The following is a 14497-nucleotide window of genomic DNA, read 5'->3' on the forward strand; positions in this document are numbered from 1 at the left end:
GACTATGCTACTCTTCTGGAACACTTGACCTGGATTGTCTGACTTCACTCTTAGCGTGATCTTTTGGCTTATACTTGGACTGATTCCTGACCTTGTCTGCCTTTGTCTGTAAGTCTGCCTTTCAAGACTTATCTTGCTTCACAAATTCTGTGTGGAGTCTTTTTGTATTCATTTAGACTCTTTACCAGCTGTTGGCTGCTTTCCTGGACACATAATAATCCAGACCCTAGCAGATCTGATGGCATTATCCACAGATATCTAGATGCCGAGATTTATAAAATATTCCTTATTAATTCCATAATTGCTAAGAAGAAAAATTTACCCTGGTCCTTTAAACAGTAAAGCAAAATTCTACAAAAAGTTAACAAAAACCTCGACAGATCAAGATTACAAACAATATATAATGATGGGAGGCTGAAACAAGGTGAGGAACCTTCTGATGATTAGGAAGTCAACAGCAAATAAAATAAAGGATAATCAAGGAAAACTACCACAATCATTCTTTAATATGATAGAAACCTTGTCACTGATAGACGTATGGGGACAAAGAAATGGAAACTCAAAATATTTATTTTTCTGAATATTACAAATCTTATTCGAGAATTGATATGTTCTTGATACCTTTTCAAAGAAATTAGAAATATGGACATTTAAAAAAAATCTGATCATAATCCAATTACAATAGAGCTGAAAGAAGGTAAAAATGAATATTCATGGAGATTGAATGAATATCTGTTGAGAGATAAAGAGACCTCCAAATTAAGCCAAAAAAAGTTAGAAACCAAGATTAAAGTAGTTTGGGGCATAAGCAAGGTGGTAATGGGGGGTCTTTATTAAAAAGAATGTAGAATGGAAGAAGAAAAAATCAAGAAATCATAGAAATAACAGATAAAATAAAAATTAGAGAACAAGAACTTCAAAATAAATCAATGAACCAAAATTTAAATAAAGAAATAAAATGCTCCAGTAGCAGTTATCATTGGAAAAATGGAAGAAACAGAAAGGAAACTGACGTACATGAAACAAAGACATTTTGAGTCCAAAAATAAAACTGGGACACTTCTAAGTCATAGATGAAGGAAACAAGGAGAAAAAAAAAGACAATCTTAGAAATTAAAGAGGGGAAGAAAATAGTACAGGACCAGAGAAGAATATAGAAAGTCTTTGAGAGATATTTCAGCTCGCTTTTAAAATAAATAATAAAAGAAAAAAATGATCAGAAAACGTTAGAACAAGAACAAGATTTACAATTTAAATTGAAAGATCAGAAAACAATTCTTTGGCCCTTTACAAACTGTCCCGAAAGGCTGGCCTGGGGGCAGAGTCAGCGTGTCATGTCCATAGGACATATGCTCGACTCCACTCCCCAGAATGCCATGATGCCATGCACCACTCCATATGGTACATGGCATAATAGCACTCCTCTGGTCCTGTTTCCATACAACACAGAGCCGAAGGAGTACCACCAAGCTGCAGCAACACAGCAATGGTGCCCTTTCAAGGGCTCAAAAAGGAACTGCTTTTTGCGGCTTCTTTTAGCACCCTGGAATGGCCAGATTGGGGCCACAGCATCAGGTTGCCATGGCCCGTTCTGGTTGAAGAAGGGGCTCCATGCTGCCCCTTCGAACCTATATGTACAAACTCATAATCAGGAAATTTCAACAATGGAAATTGTAGAAGCGATAAAAGAAATTAAAAGTGGAAAGTCACCAGGGCTGTATGGTTTCTCCTCCGGCTATTATAAATTACTAGAAGATGAACTAATAAACCCATTTTATCTAAGATTTAAGGAAATTCTAAAGGAAGGCCCTCCAGAATCATGGGAAAATGCAAATATTACATTAATACCAAAAGAAAATAACATTGATGTTACCGTAAAATTTTAGACTTATATTGTTTCTGAATCTGGATACCAAATATATATAATCGAATTTTGTGATAAAAATCCAGGAAAAAAACATCAGCTTTATTATTTTTGGATTCAGAAAAGGCCTTTGATTCAAGAAAAAGAACTGATATAATCACTAATTTGTAATTGGATTTTTCTTTAATGATTTGTCTTTCTGTTTCTAAATTGCAATAAATCTGTTCTAACAAGTTCCACTGAATGTCCATAAAGCTGGATTTGGCCTATGTAATATTGTGAACACAATGTCCATTGCATAAAATGTTATTGTATAATGTATGGTTGCCTCTGAATGTATGGAATGGGAACATTTTTGAACATCTTAGATTTGGAAAAAGAAAAGGATTTTTATTTTCAGAAAAGCTATCAGCATCAGTTCTCTGGGACTAGAAAGCATGTTAAAATGATAAACATTGATATTAGACAAGATTACTATAATCACATAGGACTCCTGAACAACAATACTGATGAAAAATCCTAACCTTCTCACAAATGCTTATTCCTTCTCCCACCATTGCCATTTTCAAAAGTGTCTGATGAGCAATAAAAAATAAACTGTATGCTATGATTTGTTATATTACACATGAAGGAATAATATTGAAAGCTTGACTTGCATATTAGGTGAAGAAGATAATATATCTCCCTGAAAAATAAGGCCACCTAATGTTCTTACCCAATATTAATCTTGAAATTAAGTTTTGTAGTCCATGGTTATGAACAAGATTTACATTTAAATGCATACTCTAGAAGGGAGAAACATATGATGCACACAATAAATTATGTCAGGCAGATTATAAGGTTTCCTGGATTACATCTATTCCCTTACATGTACAGTATCTATGCCCTGTTCCAACTATCTGCATATTATGACATATAAATGTCCATCCGTAAACCTTCCATGCAAGAGGAGACCTAGGACTCTTTCACAACACACAACTATAGTATTATACTCCACTTTAATTTTTGACAATGTCTCCCATAATATTCTCACTGACAAGCTAAGCAGTACTACTTTATGGTGGACTGTAGGCTAAGCAGTACTACTTTATGGTGGACTTGTAATTGGCTGGCAGAGCAATGGGGCTTGGTAGATATTGGGATAGATTCTCTACCTGTCATAAATAGAAAGATGTGCTGTATGTCTCCAGAAAATCCTGGAATCTGAAGTTTAGGGTAGGGCATTTAGAACTCTCAAGGGTTGTCCACACTGGGAAAATAAAGCAGCTTCGAACCAACTTGAGAGCAAGCTGTTTATTTGACATGAAGCTGTGAGGGAATCGATATGAAGCTGCACTCCAGAGCTAAAAACCTGAGCAAAAAGAAGCATAGGCACGTTACAGACCGCCCAGAAGGGGCAGTCTCGCACCGCTGCTGGTTGCTGCGTCCAGGAACCACAGCATCCAAACCGCGCGGTTCCCGGACGCAGCAAAGAAGAAGCGCCAAAATGGCGCTTCTTCTTCCGCCCCGGATGAGATGCCGTGAGGCGCTACTTGTGCACTTGCGGCATCACATCCGGTGCGCGACGTGTGGATGCTATGCATCCAGCACATAAAGATGGCGGCGCTCGTGTGTATAGGGCGCCGCCATCTTTACGCCCTCATCATGTGCTAGGGGTGAGGCTGGTGTGGATGCTAGGTCCTTGGCCAACCCCTAGCATGTGACGGGGGCACCGGAAGAGCCCGTCTGTAACAGGCCTTAGATACTTGGATTTAATGCAGAAAATGTGCATCATTGCATATGCATATAAACAAGCATGGTGTGAGTGCAGGTATGCAGCAAAAGCAAAAATTCAAAAGTACATAAAAAGGGGCAGGTCACCAAAATGTAATAGACATAATTACAACATACACAAACCTGACAATCCAACAGGGGGCATGGGTGAAGGGGGTGAAGGTGGCATGTATGGGGGGGCCTCCATGAGAGTTCTTTGCCAATGTGTCATTTGGCATAATGATGCAACAATGCAATGTACAGGGCACACGTGCAATTGTGTGGCTGATGATAGGGGCTCCCAATGGAATGGCATCTGGGTGGAAAGAGGTTGGTAATTAGAAGTCACAGGTGGTGTGTTCATACAATGGTGTGCATGCATGGTGAGGAGGTGACAAAAAATAACTATGCTGCATGTCTTGACCCCATGCAGTGAGGACAGCCCATAGGTGTTTGCATCACCTTGGGAGTTGCTTTCAGATAACCCAGGATGAGCTGTTTTTTTCTCACTTTCTGCTCAGGCCCTCGGTCAAAGAGCTGGAGTACCTCACCAAACTACATACCCCAGAATTTCATAGGACACAGCCATAACACAGTGGAATCATAGTTCTATGATTGCACAGTGTGAAAGGGGCCGCTAGCTAAATCAGTCCCCCCCCCCCATCAAAGACATATATTATCGAGGCACATTGGTATGTATATAGAATCTCTTCACAGATGAGCTCTTCAGGAAGGGCTGTCATTATCACATATCAGTGGTGGAGCTATGCCATCTGGCCTTAGAAAACCCCTTTATATATCTGTTTCTTTCAGTTCATGTTGTCAGTTGTCTGACTTCTCTTCCTTTTAGGTAAAATCTAGTGACCCAAATATCTGGTTGTCTGGTGTTTCAGAACAATGTGCACGAACGTAGCAGTATTCAAACCTATTCACATATTATAGTTGCCATGGGGATGCTGTCACTGGGTCATAATGCATCTCCATTTGGCCCAAAAGGTCTGACATATTTAGCATATGACATCCATACTTATTTTATTTATATGAAGCTAACAATATAAGGTGAACAAGGAGTGTTGTAGATGTACATTCTTTCAAATGTTAAGGGCCAGTTGGGAACTGCTTGCCAAAAGAGATCATTTTTAATGATATCCCCATAGTAACCCTAACATGCACCATGTCCCTGCTAAGAATTTAGCAGAGTACCTTGCTCCTTAATAAGCACTGAAAAGTTTAAATTAGGGATGGGAAAGAATTTAGGATGTGTCAAAAATTTGTAAAATTTGATTGTGGGGGAAAGCAAAGCTAATGGCTTTGTCCGTTCAAGTTTGCTTGTGTCACAAATAGCAAAAATATAAGTCAAGCTGCTTTTGACCATAGTCAGTTTTAGTATATGAATATAAATTCAGAGCAATTATCTGTTTTCTATATTTGTTTGTCCCATCTATGTTGCATCCCTTGCCATGTCCACCTTTCTTGTTTCCTCTGCTCCAAAACCAAGATGAAACACGAAAGCAAAACATGGCTGTTATTAACAGAGGTTGAAAAATAGTCTTTCTTTCTTTTTTCCACTGAAAGTTTGAGACTTTTGTATGACTTTGTCTGGGAGTAAACCTCACTGAACTCACTTCTGAGTAGAGATTTATAGGATTTCAGACAAGTGTAATTGCTTTAAATGTATTAAATATCATTTTACTTAACAGTGTCACTAGTTTTATTTCCTGAACATAATATACATTCATTTGGAAACATTTTGATCTGCTCACTTCACAGAACTGGTAAATCTAGCATTAGATATTAGTAATAATGCATTGATATAGAGTAGTAGCTAAGGCAGTTGATAAATATTTTGTGTCTGTTAAACTGGTTACTATTAAGTCTTTTTTTTTAAAGTGTATATCTCAAGTTGATACAAAATTCATTATGACATGGAGCTGCATGCATGGGCCAAAAGCTCTGTGTTCCTCTTTGCCTTGTGTCATCCGGTAAGGACAATGTAGGTCAATAGCTCCATGCAAACACACTGAATGCCTAGCCAGCATTTTCAGTCTGATCCAGACACAAAAGGCCCTTAGCACTGTCTAAAAAGATGAGCTGTTTGTGATGGAATTACCTGGTAACTCTGCTGTGACAGTCAACAGACCACATGAGTGTGCACCATCTTACCTGCTGCCTCTGCCATGTTCCTTCTTAAGGCTCCAGTCACAGCCTGTGATGTGGTGGTGGCAGCAGATAAAGGGAGTGTGGTAGTAGCAGCTCCACAGTGGTAGGAATGTGTAAACACCTGCACATTGCTGTGCCAGCCAGGCTGTCAAAATGGGTAAGAACTGTGGGAAGGATACCACAGGGTTGGCCCATGGTATCCTGCCCATGTGTTTGGGTTCACAGAGAGACTTTGAAAAGGGCTCATTAAAGAATGTACAAAATTACATATCTTTAAAATATTGTCAGTTTCTCACTCCTGCCCCATAATAATGTTTCTTGAAATACATTTCTATCAAAACACAACATTTCGCAGTATAAAACAGCATACAAAGAGAAAAACTTCCTATACATTACAAAAATGACAGTGGCAATAACAATAACAAATAAGTATACACTACAGCCTAAACATGTGACTTCCAACTTAGCAATTATTAAATTTTCAATCTTCCTCTAAATAAGAATATATAACACACTTTTTCTTGCTAGTCTGATCTACTATTCTTCAAATCCTAAAATGACTGTTGTCCCCCAGTATTTTCTCATAAAATCAATTATCACATTCCATTCTTACCTTTTTTAAATCTTGAATTAATGTTTCATTCCATCTTTTATCCATTATATATATTTAAGGTTAAAGAGACATGATTGTGATCTGAGAAAAGTTTTAGTAAAACGTCCATATACCTAATTCTGTCACACAATGCCTTGGAGATCAGGAAAACTATGTCCATTCTAGAGAAGGGTTTGTGTCTTTCTAAGGAAAAGGGTATACTCCTTTGCCTTTTTATATTTAAACCTCCATCCATCTTGAAGCTCCAAATTGTCCATTAAATGATAAATTAACATTTTGGGAGTTTTTCCTGGTTACCTTTCACCTTATTTGACCTTCTATCAGTTTGTAGTGAGTTCTCATAACATTTGGGCTTTTCAGTCAAAAAAGTGTTGTTATTGTTTTTAAGATGCCAGATCTGACTTTTTAAGGAATGAGCATAGCTGGCACACAAGCTTTAACTTTGCAAATACATTCCTAGACACCACTGAAACCTGAACTTCAAGGATCAAGGCTGAATGTAGGAGCATAACCAGTCTGCAAACCTGTGTCTTCAAGGGGAGAGTAACTGCATCCAGCACAGGCTGAATCACTAATATGCCTTTTGACTCACAAGGAGCACCTCCATCTTGTCTGGATAAATAAGTTTATCACACACATCCTTGGAATGGAAGGTGAATGGAACGGAAGGAAGCTGGGATGGGTGGGGAATGAGTGGGGGACGCATTTTATTGCACACAGAAGTCCCCATTCCATTCTGTTCCCTTCCCTTCCATTCCCAATCCATTCCAGAGGATGCGAATTTTGAGAACTGTTCAGTTCTCATTTTTGTATTGTATAGTACATTTTCATATGTATGATAAAAAGCATGGGGGAGGAGAGAGAAGAACCAAACCTGAGGATCCACAGTCCAATGGCCAAGTGGTTGAACAGGAGTCCCCCAACACCACCTTCTAGGTTCACCACTGCAGGAAGAAACTGTAAAACAATGTCCACAACTCCCATTCCAGCAAGGCAACTCAGAATGATACCATAGTTGATGGTACTGAAAATCTCCAAGAGATCCAGCAGAACCAACAGGGACACGCTCACTCATCTGGCATAGGTGACCACGGTGACCAGAGCATCTCCATCCCATAACCAGGCCTAAACCAGATTGAAATGGATCTAGATAATGTTTTTCATCCAGAAACCCCCTGAGTGGAGAGGGCACCATACACTCCAGAATCATGCCCAAAAATGGAATGTCAGAGACTGATCAATAATGATTCAGAATGGTGAGGTCCAGGAATGGCTTTTCTAGTAATAGCTTTATACCAGCCTCCTTCAGGCAAATTGGAATCTTGCCTTGTTTTAATAATAATAATAATAATAATCATAATAATAATAATAATAATTTATTATTTATTATTAAATATTATTATTATTTATATTTTCCCGCCTCTCCAAGATGGATCGAGGCAGGATCACAACCTGGTATAAAATACAATATGAACCACAGCAATTCAATAAAATATTTGAAAATTGACAATTAAAAACGGGGTAACACAAAGCAACAGTGGAGCAAGGATGTTCTCATCCTATTCAAGGAGGTGGATCTATGTCTTACATGAAGTCAGGGGGATATGCTCACCGGAAGAGCTCCGTCTTAACCGCCCTCCTGAAAGTTTCCAGGGAGGTAGTAAGATGGATCTCTTCCCAGAGACTGTTCCACATTCTTGGAGCAGCTATAGTAAAGGCTCTTTGGGAAGTTGAAACAAATTTGGTTGTTGTTAATTACAGCAGATTCTTCCCCATTGTTCTAAGAGTGCAGTGTGGAATGTATAGGGAGATACGTTCCCGCAAGTAACTCGGGACCGAGCCATGTAGGGCTTTAAAGGTGATAACAAACACCTTGTATTGTGCCCAGAAGCAAATTGGGAGCCAATGGAGGTCTTTTAAAATTGGTGTTATGTGGTCATTAACCACTCCCTGTACTACTCAGCTGGTCCCACTTTAGCTTTTTTTTAATAAGCCAGGAAGGGCAAGGGTCTAACACACATACAGTGGCTGTCGTCTCTCCAAGAATCCTGTCCACATCTTCAGGTTGCACAAATTAAAAAGTACAGTGTGCCCTTAGCTTATGCGGGGGATCCGTTCTGGACCCCCCCTTGCCGTAAGCCAAATTGCACGTATGCTCAAGCCCCATTCAAGTGAATGGGGCTTGTGCACGTGGCAGCGCGTGTGCACCACGCGCATGTGCCCCATTCATTTGAATGAGACTTGTGCCCTGCGTGCTTCCATGCGGCTCTATGCAGCTTTGCAAGTAAGCTCAAAGCCATGTATAGCACGCCTGCCTATGACACGGGCGCACTGTATCCATTGTCACTGGACAAGGAGGGGCCAGGTTTATATCTTAAATGAGATTCCATTTGAGTCATTTCAGCTGTCATCTTTCGTATTTCTTTAAAGATCATCTGTCATTTTATTAGCTTGATCAACAGATGTCCTTCTTAATCCTTGCATCTATCTTGTCCCCGTATCTTAAATCTAACTCTTGAAGCCATTTTGACAGCTGTCAAAAACTAGAGAAAAATAATAATAACAAATAAATTCTTTCTCAATGTAAATAATCCATTTCACCACTAGAGAGCTCTGTTTCATTCAGCTCTCATCAGGCTAGCTATAGTCCATACACATCAAACAGGAAACAAATCTCCTACATTAGCTTCTTCAGCCACCTGGGGATAACATCTTTTTCACTGATGATAAGCATTAAGGTAAATAATAAATTCCCACACTTCCACTAGTTAACTGTTTAAGTACTGTAGTATTCAGTTTTAATCAAATTGTCTTAGTAGGGTTTTAAATATCTGAACACACAGCATTTTAATGCCTATTACATGTCCAAATTTATTTATTTTTTATAAAATAAATAAAGGAAAAAACAACACCATCTTCCAACTTCAAATTCTGGCTGAGGGGAATGGAAGGAGGCCACAGAGAAGCTGGGGAAGCCGGCTAGAGGCTGAAGGAGGGCAGAAGAAGATGGTAAGGAGGCTGGGCCAGGGACAGTCGGGGCTAGGAGAGGCCAAGGTGCCTGATCCGAATTGGTAGAATCGACGTAAACATAGTGGGAACCAGGAACTATTTTTTGTGCCAATTTATCAATTTGGATCAGGCACCGAATTCTCCGTAAGTGGGAACAAGGCCAAAGTGTCTCCATTATACAGTAAGTTTTTAATTCTTCAAGTTATATTCTTAGGGAAACAAATAAAGTTGAGTTCAGTGTTAGGTTTCACTTCAGTGGCTGGATCTGGTGTGATATTGTTGTTAGGGTTTCCTTCACTGTTTTTACATATCAGCAACAACAACCCTTGTCATCTGGATGCTAGGAGTGGAAGTCATATTCAGGTGAAGCGCCTCTGAGTCTCCCATATCAGGGAGGCAGTTTTACTCAGTCAGGGTTTATACCAGCTGGCAATGCCCCTCCGCAATACCACTAAAGTAGGCTGCAAAATAATACCATAGTCAATCCATATGTCCTTTCCTGAACACATACTTGTTGATACTTTAATAGAAGGTTCAGTGGCATCCCTGGGCTTGGTGTTACCCAGTGCATGGAGCTTTTCCAATCGCTCACTGAGCTGACCAGAACTACAAGGGAGGGGCAGCCGGACAAGTGAGGAAGGGGAGGGGAGCTTGCTCCTCCTTTGCCATCATGAAGTTCCCTCCTCATGAGGAAGTTGCATGGAGGCAAAGCTAGAAGGCCTGGGCTTCCACATAAGGAGGGAACAGGGCAAAGGCAAAGCCAGAAGGAGGCAAAGCCAAGGGGAGTTTGCTTGTCCTTCCTCCTCTTCCACTGCCTTGGCTTCCTCCTCAGAGAGCCATGACAGCAATGAAGAAGAGGTGGATGCCAGCAGCAGCACTGCACATGCCCCACAAAGGGGGAAGAGTGAACATTTAGATTTACTTTGTTATTCATAAAATTATAAATGGTAAAGTCTCCCCTTTGATTGTCTATTGTGTCTGACTGTAGGGGGCAGTGTTCATCTCTGTTACTAGGCTGACAGATCCAGTGTTGTCAAAGACAACTCTGTGGTCGTTTGGTCAGCATGACTAAACTCCGAGGCACATGAAACACTGTTACCTTCCCACCAAAGTGGTACCTAATTATCTACTTGCATTTTTACATGCTTTCAAACTGCTAGGTTGGCAGAAGCTGGGACTAATGACAGGAGCTCACTTCATCATGTGGCACTTGGGGTTCAAACTGCCAATCTGCTGACCTTGTGGTCATCAGAGTCAGCATCTTAACCACTAAGCCACTGTGTCTGCATCCCATAAAATTATGCCTATATCTATAAGCACAGCTACAGAAGAAAAAGAAGAAAAACAGTTACTGGATAATCCTATATCTATCTAATCAGCTACCAAACTGGGACAGTTGGAGGGCATGAGAGAGCAAATCTGGGCATCCAATCTTTCTGGGCATCCAGGCTCTCAGAGAAAGAGCTTCCTTCCCTTCCATGCAGTAGGCAGCCACTGTGATATAGGCACGGAAAAAGCAAGTAATTTCCTTCTTTGTGCCCAAATGGCTGACGTTTTGTTCTGCATGATGAAGAAGAAAGATGTTGCTCCAGTATTGCACAGAAAAAAACTATGATCTTGGCATATTCACCCTGTATCTTTCAAATGTGAAAGGATGCTAGGGAAATCCCCATGTTATCTCATTTCAAAGACATGGGATAAGGGGGGGATGTACCTCACTTGCCTTCCCAATTGAAAAGAGGGACAATCCCATGTTATCTGCAACCAGAGAGGACCCTCTTGTTTTCACAATACCCAGTTTAGGACCTGTTAATAAATCACTGATACCACTGAGCAGTATGACTTAAGTACTTATATATAAAATGGTTGGAGTGTGTGTGTCCACATTGGGGATTTATATCTTCAACTATTTCTTCTTTGCATGTGAGGATTAATAGTTGTGACAGTTTTCTCCCCACTGTGGGAAAAAGGATCACAGGCATACTACAACAAACAAAGAAACTCCTTTTTCCAAAGTCTGTTTTGAACTCACCCAGCCCCACTTTTTTATTCTTATCCTCTACTGAGCTAGATGTTTTTAAGCACTTTAGTACTGGGAGGAGAGTGAAGGACAGCTGGAGAAATATTGATTCTCAGTATCAAGTTACAGAACTGTCTACAGTAAACAATGCAATAACATTTGGGTTGAAAAAGAGTGGGATTCTACGGCCTACAGCAGACAATGTGAATAGCAGCTGCCTCCACAATCCCTTACTGAGCATCAGTGAACAGCATAACATAGAGGAAATGGTTAAGGAGATAAGCTCACCTCACCTACTCCTACCATGTTTTGTTTTAAACCTACCTACACAGATATATAGGTTTGGCTCTCAAAATATAAATCATAAGAAAAGTGGAGAATGGTGAAAGACAAAATCATCCTCGTTGCATTTTGGAAAAAGCTTTCAGGTGGTTTCTAGAAGGTTCAAAATGTCTGTTTATTTGTTTACTTATGCAAGGCTTACATGACCTGGTTGTTTTCTTTCACATGGGAAAGTCTAAACATGAAATTCATTTATGGCTTATATACACCTTATACACATAGCTTGAAGGTAATTTTATACACAATATTTTGAATAATTTTCTGCATGAAACAAAGTTTGTGTACACTGAACTATCAGAAGTTAAAGGTGTCACTATCTCAGCCACCTTTAGTTCTTTGAACAGCAGACAAGGTAATTGTTGTGTAGAACAATAAATTATCAGCATTCTTAGTGAATAGCTGTAATATCCTCCCATTGAGAACATGAATCACCTAGAATTGTGTGTGTGTTTGTGTATGCCTATGTGCATATAATATAATTATATAGAACCTCTTTCTACATAGTCTATCAGAATTTATATATTCCTAATGCTATCCTTTGTACATCCACACAGAATTTGAACCTGCTATAATTTACTGCAGAAATATTGCAACTTGACATCACTTTGCCATGAATCTAACCTATGGAATGCTGAGATCTGTAGTTTGTTGTGGCACCAGAGCTCCCTGGCAGGGAAGACTAAATATCTCACAAAACTGCAAATCATATAATTCCATAGCATTGAGCCATGGCACTTAAAGCAGTATCAAATTGCACTATTTCTGCAGTACAGATTCAGCCAAGGCCTACTCTCAGTTCACTTTGTTTAGTACTGCTGCCTAAGTGTCATCAGGCACACAAAATGATACATTAAAATGATGCAAATATTCATCTGCAAATTACTGTGTTTTTACAAATCTGCCCTTTGCTAGCAGAACAATGGCAAGGATACAAATGCATGCAGAAGAATAATATCTATGAACTCCACGAGAACTCCATGAGACTTATTTTGGACACGGGAAGGAGTTTACAGTTACATTACCCAAGTTCATCCCCAAACACAACTAAAATTATAGCAGATTGAATTATACAATGGAATTCTGAAAGGGATTTCATTTTTTCATCTGCAGTGCATTTTGGACAGATAAGAGAAAAAAGACAGAAGAAATGATAGGATAATTTGAGAGTGTAACAAGTAGAAAGTGTTGATGGCTTATTCTCCTCAAAATTAAATTACTACAGAAAAGTGAAAGCATAGTAAAATCCTTATTGGGTAGCACTCTCTTTGAATTAGGGGTGCTTAGCCTTGGAACTTTAGTGGAGCCAATCAGCCATAACTGTGTATTGTTTCAACACTGACCTGTATTATGACATATAAATGATTTAAAATTTAAAGACTACTTACCTTTCTGTGCAGTGCAAAGCACACACAGGAGAAGCAGGGCAGTGGAGCCCTGCAAAGTGTATGTCATCCCTGAGCCTCTACAAGGGCCCTTGCTTCTTCCCAATAGTTTCCTCCCAGTTCTCCCTCTGCCTTTTCAAAGTGCACCCTGCCTTTCTGAATGTTGCAATGAATGACCTTGCTTAAGCCTTTTTCTTCAACAGCCACTCCTCTTTTAATCCTATTGCAACACACAAACAGACAACCTTTTCTTTTTTCAGTGAAATATGCAAACGATGTTAAAAAGGACTTTCCCGATTTCTACACTGGCTCTGACCTTCCTGTTTACTTTCAAGCTCTGGCACTGGACATCAATGAATAATCTCACTGAGTGAAGCAAACCCCAACATGTTGCTTTTGGTATACCAGTATTAAATAGAAACTGGCTAAAGGAATCCAGTTTTTCTTTGGCAAGCATCTGTGGTTTCATGCTCCCTTGTTAACAAAGCAAAGGATAGAGTTACAGCTGGCACTGACAACTCTAGTGTTCCACTTCCACTGAATTTTAGCCACACATCAAGGTAACCACAAATTTTCCAATCCTTTGTTTTTCACAAATAATATTGAGTACCTCTTAAGACATAGGAGAATGCCTGGATGTTCTTTTCTATGATTAGTTCGCAATCCTACCATATGGCTTCTGGGGGGACTGCATTTCTTATGCAACACACCTCTTCTTTCAATGTGAATGTAATCATGTACCATGTAGAGACCCTTATTGACAAGAGCAATATCAGATATCACATTATAGGACATGACTAAATAGACACATTTCAGTGTCTCATGTCTCAAAAAGTTTTGGTTTTGTATAAGAATTTACCAGAGCATGTAAATCTTAATAAATGGAACAGAAAAATATTCATTAAAAAAACTTAATACAGTCGGCCCTTCTTATACACGGATTTTTTATACACGGATTCAAGCATACACGGTTTGAAAATGTTCCAAAAAAGTATAAATTTACCTTGATGTTCCATTTTTTATTAGGGACATCATTTTGCTATGTCATTATACTTAATGGGACTTGAGCATACACGGATTTTGTTATACACGGGGGATCTTGGAACCAAACCCCAGTGTATAACAAGGATCCACTGTATGAGAGAAACAGAGGACTTCAGTTTCAAAATCTGAGTTTGAATCCCTATGCTTTCAATCATATTTGAGGTGTGGACTTGGGGTTGCCATCTCTTGTTTAGCACACATTCCTTCATCCATTCATTGCAGGTGGCTACAAAATAGCCTCCCTGATAGGAATAGCTCTCTCTATTGAATTTGGTTGGTGTGAAATTAGATTGGAAATTTGTTTTTTTCTT

General features: G+C 39.4%; 1 protein-coding gene across 1 annotated transcript in view; it reads right to left on the reverse strand.

Annotated features, from left to right (window-relative positions):
• Nucleotides 1–13330, reverse strand: part of CFH (complement factor H) — a 164734-nt gene extending 151404 nt beyond the window's left edge. Inside the window, exon 1 of the mRNA XM_089518312.1 lies at nucleotides 13146–13330. Coding sequence (XP_089374438.1) covers nucleotides 13146–13212 — 67 coding nt within the window. The 5' untranslated portion in view covers nucleotides 13213–13330. The remainder of the gene's footprint in view (nucleotides 1–13145) is intronic.
• Between the last annotated feature and the right edge of the window lie 1167 nt (nucleotides 13331–14497).

The sequence above is a fragment of the Sceloporus occidentalis genome, unplaced genomic scaffold (assembly GCF_023333645.1).
Source record: "Sceloporus occidentalis isolate IW3139 unplaced genomic scaffold, rSceOcc1.0.p SCAF_3, whole genome shotgun sequence".
NCBI classification, from domain to species: Eukaryota; Metazoa; Chordata; class Lepidosauria; order Squamata; family Phrynosomatidae; genus Sceloporus; species Sceloporus occidentalis.